The sequence below is a fragment of the Bolinopsis microptera genome, chromosome 8 (genome assembly GCF_026151205.1).
Source record: "Bolinopsis microptera isolate Bmic1 chromosome 8, MBARI_Bmic_1.0, whole genome shotgun sequence".
In the NCBI taxonomy this organism is placed as follows: Eukaryota; Metazoa; Ctenophora; class Tentaculata; order Lobata; family Bolinopsidae; genus Bolinopsis; species Bolinopsis microptera.
Window position 1 is genome coordinate 13,246,117 of NC_087079.1, and position 8,303 is coordinate 13,254,419.

The following is an 8,303-nucleotide window of genomic DNA, read 5'->3' on the forward strand; positions in this document are numbered from 1 at the left end:
TGTAGTTTGTCCTAAAAAATGGCAAAAAATTGCCAAAAAATGCAATTTTTGACAAAAAATGAGCTAAAATTAATATTTGAGGTCAAATATCCATTTAATCACTCTAAAAACCTTTTTAAACGTTATTTTGGGGCAAGATACCCTTAGAATACATGTTTCGTGGTATATCATACCCCTTAGTCATGCCTATGTCTTATGTCTACCTCGCATGGGCGCCCGGACCACTGTGGTATGGCAGTAGGGTGTAATCTACACCATTACCAGTATCTAATTGGCCCAATTAGTAGACAATTTAATTTAAAATCAGTAATAGTCAGTCTACTTCACCATTTTACAATAGCAGCAACCAAATTAAGAACAAGTAAACATCAATACAACGCACAAACAGAGCAACTGGGCAGAGTGTGAGTTACACTACGTCCAAATGTGAATAACGTTTACTTCCTATATTGTCCCTGTACTACACACATTCCACAAATTTATGTTAGGAAGGACATAGGAAGTTGAAAAAATGTGTACTTTATTGTGATCAAGCCTTATTGTAACTTCTGCTATTACACTGGAGCACGAATTGCAATTTTAAGGCAAGATTTCTAAAACACCAAATTATGCCTGTGAATAACGCCTACTTTTTAAAATGCTGCTCACATAAAAAGTATAAGAGATAGACATTAAACTTTTGTTGCCACATCATCACAAACGTTTAAACTTCATTCTGACTTTATATTATCATGCTGCTAATGTTAGCCTACAATTAGCATGCAATTAAAAGCTAAATTTTGTGCAAAGTGTGAATTACACTACGTGGAATTGCCCATATAATATACACAATAATTCTAGACGCAGCATTTTAGAATGGCCTGAGGTGTAGTGGTGTAATGAAAAACTCTCATTTTGAATGTTATAATCTATTCAGTGCGATTTCTCCGCCACTCAAGATACAACCTTGCTACCTACTTAATGGAATCAATGAGGCCCTTGTCAATTTATGGGTTCGTTATCCTCTTAACGTTTAGTTGTTCTAGGAGTTTTCCAAAACATATCTATTTTCTCTTGAGATACCTACATGTAAGAGTCTAATGTGTCATAACTGAAGTGGAACCAAGAAAACAACAGCAATACACGACACCATACACAGCATTACATTTTAAATTTGCAGTACTAGACTTAGTACTTGAATCTCTGCAAAAAGCTGAGTTACAATAGAGTAAACTTATGAACCTGGAGAATCTGCACATGTACCATACATTTGTGGAACTATTCAAAATTCTTAAATTTGATGTCCCCCAGTCGATTAAAGATTTTTTCAAGTTCTGTCCTAGAAATGAAAAACTTCGTCTGATTGTCCCATTACTGAGGTTAGATATCTCCCAACAGAACTTTTTGTACACCTCAGCGAACATTTGGAATGATCTCATCCCCTATGTATTCGAAATATGTGATGCTAATGAAGATGGGATAATAATCCCGGGTTCTTCCAAAAATTCAGACTTATCAGCCTCGTCAGGTATTATTAAATCTAACCTTAAAAAGCACTTGCTATCCCTCCAAAATCGAGATGACCCTAAAACATGGTAACTAATCTATACACACACATGATATCTCTCTCTGCCATGATATGAAACATGGCCAACCTTTTAAACTATGATTTAAAACCTTAACTAAAACTCAACTGGGCTCTCCTGTGTCACCAAACTAGACCAATAAGCAATATTATTATATTTTTCTATATTTGTATAATAAGTATATTGACGTAGTGGATGGTTGAGGGGGTTTCAAGCACAGGTCACTCTCAAATCCTAAAGATAAGCAGTGGCCTTCGGCACTTGAAACCTCTTCAAACCTCCCCTGATTTATTTATTATTGATATTGTTTGATTGTGCCGTAAAAATAAATATTTGTTTTATTAAATATTTGTTCTATTATTGTACTGATATGATTTGACCTATAATTGTACTAAGGCATACCACTAATAGCCCTATCCCTCTAGTAGCTGTCTATGTTTTATGGTCTTTAGTTCGAACTTGGTATAAATTTGACTTAGATATATTGATTGGCCGTGGAAATAGCGATATTAACCAAATGTTCACCCAGACTTTTCAGTCTCCACTAAATGAATGGCAAGATGAAAAATAAAAATATGTTCTATTATTTTTGTCATCAATTGACCCAAATTTCATGGTTCATGGAATCTGGTTAAAAACAGGCCTTGCTATTGGAAGATGCTGCCACTGCTTATAGTTATATATTCATCTCACAAGCAAACTATTGTTTTCTTGTACTGCTGTCTTTGAGAAAGGGCATTACGCATCATCTGCAGTACTGCCGTTTTCTGACAAAAGTGCTTAAGTAACACAAGGTTCATTTTGTGCAAATTTACTTTAAAGATTTCAATTCTGTAATTGCTCTGGGCTAGCTGCTGTCCAATTTAAACTGCACCCACTATGTTTCTAAGGTACTTTGTCGACTTTTGAGACTTCTGACAAGGTTTCATCATCCTAACTTCTCGGAAAGTGCCTCAAAATCACAAATTATAGTTTGAATTTCTTAGAAAAGTGCTTAAGTACAGTCACATCGGCAAATACTACATGTTCTGATGAAAATTACCCGTTCAAACCATTGGTCATCGAAAGTAAAACGAAAAATTAGCCTAAAACTGTTGTGATGAAACATTGGTTGTAAATAGGGGACACGCTGAAATAGAAAAGTTGAAATTTCGTTTTCTGAGAAAAGTGCTTAAGTACAGTCACATCGGCAAATACTACATGTTCTGATGAAAATGACCCGTTCAAACCATTGGTCATCGAAAGTAAAACGAAAAATTAGCCTAAAACTGTTGTGATGAAACATTGGTTGTAAATAGGGGACACGCTGAAATAGAAAATTTCGTTTTCTGAGAAAAGTGCTTACAGCCACATTAGTGGGAACTTTATCTGCGATCATTCTGACCTAAAATTTTACGACAAATTGATTGGTGGTGGTTTAAGAACACGAAAACACTCCCTTCTCCCCAGCGGATTAAAAAATAGTCGAAATTCTACCAGCATTTCAACGAAGAGTTGATTGGTGAAAGTACGGGATAATAATAAATAAGTTGCTTTCTTTAGAAATTAAATTAAGAACTCAGATGAGGCTTTCTTCATAAAGACCAATGATTTGCGAATTATTGATATCGTAACGCGAGGCAAAGAAAAACAAGCGTATAAAAATGTAACATAATTGTAAGTAATGCTGTACATAAATAAATGGTAAATAATACAAGAAATAGTTGATTTTTAGTCAAACACTCGATTAAGATATCAGTTATATAGCTGTACTATCAGGCAAGTTCATCCAGAATACCCTACTACTCGGGGCCATAAGCCTGCACAGTTTACGTATAATGTCTTGTTTTTTGGGAGTAGCTATCCCCCGGGGCTCTTCCTGGGCGAGAGCTATTTTGCAACCTGGCCTATGCATATGGAAATGAGTCTCTCGTCTTTTTGTCTGAGAAATGGAGTGAAATGAAAGGAAACCTCGTCATGATTTGTTTTCCATTCCATTTCTACAGACCCACGCTGGAAACTTACAACTTTAACATCTTTAGTTTTTTAGTTGCTTGCTCCGTAGGACCTTGGCCACGATTCAAAGTATGTGCAGTTCATGCTTATCGCAAAACCCACCTGTTCAACTGCCTGAACAAAGTCCTTATAATCATGAAGTTGACCTGATTGTTTAATGGACAACTCCACTTTATGGTGGAATGAGTCTGCACTCATAAAGGTGTGCACTCGCTTTAGATACTGGGGATACTTGACCGTTATCTTGTCCAGGTCAACATCTGGGCTGTTGATGAACATAGGGCAGTAAATAAAGTCCAACACTTGTTTTGAGCAGAACAATTGTCTGCCCAAAAAATGATCTCCCTGCTACCAATCTTGCCAACTAACTGGCAAAAATTTGTATTGCCCTTATCCAAGTCGAGGACACATTCTCATCTTTCCTTCCTGCGATTGACTCATTCCAAAGAATCGCTAAAGGAGCTCCGTCTGACCCCAGCCTCGCGAAGGTCTCGTTAAATGTGACAAGGCGTCTTGTAAAAATCGCCTCCTTGTACTCCTTGTACTACATGTGTGGTAGTAAAAGAACTTTCTCCATATCAACAGAGTAGGAGCAGTGAAGCAAATCGCTTCTATCTCTTTGGTAATGTTCCCTTGCCTGTCGATAATCCCGCCAGTCTCAACTTATAAGAGAATACAAAATTTTAAAGCAAATTATGACGTATATTTTGAAACGTTCTGCATTGACAAATCGGCAATTTTGACGGCGAAGCTAGCGTTTCTGAAGTTTATGACCATCACCAATCGATCCGCCGTGAAAATTTAGATTTGTGAGTACCGATTATATAGTTTCAGTTGGCAGTATCAACATTTAATTAAACGTATAATGGCACTTAAGCACTTTTGTGAGAAAACGAGCCCGTTTTCACAAAAGTGCTTAAGTGACATAAATTGTTTTCTCCCAGGCCAGAAGACCCACGATCACCAAATTACCGTCACTAGGCCAGTTTTGGGCGTAAAAAACAATGCCACCGTTTTCAGTTCCCGAAATGGCACCGTTTTCGAGATAAACGGCACCCGTTTTCCAAAATGTTACTTAAGCACTTTTCTCAGAAAAATGACCATATTTTGCATTTTAGGGGGTTCCAAAAAGGGGGTTTCGGGGGGTCGGCGAATCTATCCAATGGTCCTCAGGGATAGTTCTCGACCCAAAAACAAAAGTTGGACCAAAAAACCCGAAATTTCCAAAATGTTACTTAAGCACTTTTGTCAGAAAACGGCAGAGTAGGTGTTTTAAATGTTAATTCTTTTTATTTGAGGCCTCTTTCAGTGATATACTCTTACAGTTCCGCCGCTTCATGTTTTATTCTGATCAATTTGCAAATCTCAGTCAGGTGCAATGGCTAAAAATGCAGAGAGAACATACATCATGGTGAAACCCGATGGGGTTCAACGAGGCCTTGTTGGCAACATAATCTCCAGATTTGAGAAGAGGGGTTACCAACTTTGTGGTCTGAAAATGAGAACAGCCTCAAAGGAACTTTTAGAGGAGCATTACGGAGAATTGAAGACAAAAGCTTTCTTCCCCGGTCTTATCAACTTTATGACCAGTGGACCAGTTGTATCGATGTGCTGGCAAGGTAAAGACGTTGTGAAACAGGGCAGAGCTATGTTGGGCGAGACTGATCCTCTCAAATCTAAGCCTGGTAGTATCAGGGGAGATTATTGTATTGATATGGGTAAGAATGTTTGCCATGGCTCCGACTCTGTGGAAACTGCACAGGATGAGATCAAAATGTGGTTTAAGCCTGATGAGGTTGTCGATTATAGTCTGACTGCTTATAAAGACATCTACGAATAGGCTTTCGTGTTGAATTTTACGCTGTTCTGCAAATTTGTGCTGGATCACAAGGCTACATTTTATCCTCTTTTATGAGTTTATTTGAAACTTTGACCCTTTTATTCCTTTTATTTTTGTACATATTTTCTTGAAACAGATGTATCATTCACTAGCATTGTAAAATAAAATATCCTTCAAGAATTTGTTCCTTACGCGTAAGCTGTTGTGTTGATATTTGCGCTTGATTCTTATTAAAAAGATGTTGTATTATTGCTTAAGATCAGAGTGTCATTGGTATCCAGACGTGTTCTGTAATAAGGGTGATTTTGATGTCTTACGCTGCTTCTCGCCATAACACATTATTTCTCAGTCATATTTAAATACAAAGTATCTTGAATGCATTTAGTTTAATCACTATATTTTCTACGTTTATATCTACATATTACCCGTTAACCCGTGGGTCAGAGTGTATTTGTTGCAACGAAATCATTTGGTTGACTTGAATTAAATTGTAATTCATTGAAATTATAAATAAACTAACCGCTAACATTAAAGTAGCTGCCAACATGGGTGCCTACAAGTACATGGAGGAGCTCTACAAGAAGAAGCAGAGTGACCTCATGAGGTTTCTTCTGAGAGTCAGGTGCTGGCAGTTCAGACAGCTCGCTGCTATTCACCGAGCCTCCAGGTATGTGCTTGTTAAGTCTTGGAGGGTGATTCACTTGGGTGATTATTTCCTTTGGATTGTTCTGTGTTGCTAAATAGTTCTATCATTGTAGTTGAATTCCTTCGTGATATTCATTTATATCTCCAAAAATTGTGTTATTGTCTTTGAAATTTTCTGCTTATCGGAGGCCCTTTTTTCGAGAATGTAACATGAGCTCTCCTGGGGATAATTTTTTAAAAAATCCATTTTGTTCGCGGATATGTTGAACTAATATCGTATAATCAGTAAGGCTCATTTCAGTTGATTACATTCCTGATATAACTTTAATCACGTGTAAACTACACCATGTAACTATTCATGATGACGTCATAATAATAACTGTTTTCCTCAGACCAACTCGCCCAGACAAGGCCCGCAGACTTGGATACAAGAACAAGCAGGGAGTCTGTATCTACCGTACTCGAGTCAGGAGGGGAGGACGTAAGAAGCCCGTCGCTAAGGGTATCTGCTACGGCAAGCCCAAAACTGCTGGTGTAAACCAACTTAAATTCCAGAGATCTATCCAGTCTGTTGCTGAAGAGAGGGTTGGACGTGCCTGTGGTGGTCTCCGTGTCCTCAACAGGTAACTGCCAAATATCTTGACACGTGATATCAATTCTCGATTTTGATTGGTTGATGCAAGGTATTCAGTAAATGGCGGCCGGGTAATTTTTGCATCCATTAATTAGGTGGATTAAGGAATTGCATTCCCAATCTCTTGGATAAGTTCATTTTATTGTATTGCTAAAATTGTTAATAATGTACAATGACGTCGGGCAGGACTAACTAAACTTTCCCTCAGCTACTGGGTGGGACAAGACGCCGTATACAAATACTACGAGGTAATCTGTGTTGACCCACAACACAAGGCAGTCAGACGTGACGCCAGACTCAACTGGATATGTAACGCCGTACACAAACATCGTGAATTGAGAGGACTCACATCCGCTGGTCGCAAGAACAGAGGAGTCGGCAAAGGACACAGACACGCCAAGGTCATCGGCAGTTCAAGACGTGCTAACTGGAAGCGACGAAACACTCTTTCCCTTCGACGATATCGTTAATTTATTAAGGATTTTTTTATCTAATGAAGATATTGTTTCATTTTTAACGAACCGATGCAAGAAGTTTAGATTTGTTACTCAAATCATTCCCTTATTGTGGCAAAATATCGTGGCGACCTTACTTTGCGTAAGGCGCGGAATCAAAACCGCTTGGAGCTTCCAAGTTTCCAAACATTTTTGTGGAATATTGCGCCGCGCACGCGAGTCCTTGATGACAGCTTCGTATACATCAGGTCCTAATTTTGCAGTTCATATCAGTAAGAATAACCCACATTTTGCATTAGGTGGTGCATTTTCTGAATGTCGTAGGTTGGGGCAAATTGGTTGATGGTTATCAAGCTTATCATTAAATGTATTGCCATGTCTCCGGAATTCGAATCACATTATTGAGTTATACTTGGAACTGTGCGCAAGTGCCCCTTCGTGAGGATGAAATCATCAGGACAACCCCTAAGAAAATGTTCATACATATGTCCAGGACGTTACAGAAGGGATACACTAATTGTAGCTTTAGGAGTCCTCACGCCCGACAATTGTGTTTCTTGTTTCGCCAATATCAATGCTATACAATACATCAAGACAATATTAGATATTACCTAGACTAGCTTCTGAAGCTGGTCAGCCCCCTGTCACCGATCTTGAGGTGACGTACGACACCTTGTTGACCCAATCAATGTCTGGAAGGCTTCGCATGCCAAGATTCTAAAAGAGTTGAGCGAGATGACGATACATAGAGGCCGCAGAATTATCAGGACTACCATATCCTGGTGGAACCTAAACGATCCATGATATCACGACAGGCCCTACTAGCTTCATTACAATCTAATTTGAAGTCCTCGCTTATGTCTTTCACTTTATTTCGTGTCTCTCTCAGACATAATAGTATCTATTCAAGACTAAGGAAACTTATCTTAGTTCGAATCCGGTTGCCATTGGGAACGTTGCTGTATGAGTATTGCCTTTTTCAGCAATCTTGGTCTTGTATTCTGGTGCAGCGGTTCCGAGAACTGAAAATACCAACGTCGAGAAAGTCCCTGCTCCACAGAGTCAGTGATGATGGTATAAAGTCACAATGTAGAATGTTAAGATTGATGGTGGCCATGAAAAATGGAAACAACTCATCTCAAGGCGATCTGCTTGTGACTAGTTCGGCT

At 38.6% G+C, this 8,303-nt stretch overlaps 3 protein-coding genes across 3 annotated transcripts in view; 2 read left to right on the plus strand and 1 right to left on the minus strand.

Moving 5' to 3' along the window:
- Nucleotides 1–8,303, minus strand: part of LOC134819152 (uncharacterized) — a 77,466-nt gene that overhangs the window by 51,762 nt on the left and 17,401 nt on the right. The gene's annotated exons all lie outside the window — the stretch shown is intronic.
- Nucleotides 4,905–5,637, plus strand: LOC134819154 (uncharacterized). Its single transcript, XM_063828937.1, has one exon. It carries the CDS (start codon nucleotides 4,939–4,941, stop codon nucleotides 5,398–5,400), a length of 462 nt encoding a protein of 153 aa, XP_063685007.1. The 5' UTR covers nucleotides 4,905–4,938; the 3' UTR covers nucleotides 5,401–5,637.
- LOC134819153 (large ribosomal subunit protein eL15-like) lies at nucleotides 5,899–7,177 on the plus strand. Its single transcript, XM_063828935.1, has 3 exons — nucleotides 5,899–6,067; nucleotides 6,438–6,668; nucleotides 6,888–7,177. Exons 1-3 carry the CDS (start codon nucleotides 5,946–5,948, stop codon nucleotides 7,147–7,149), a joined length of 615 nt encoding a protein of 204 aa, XP_063685005.1. The 5' UTR covers nucleotides 5,899–5,945; the 3' UTR covers nucleotides 7,150–7,177.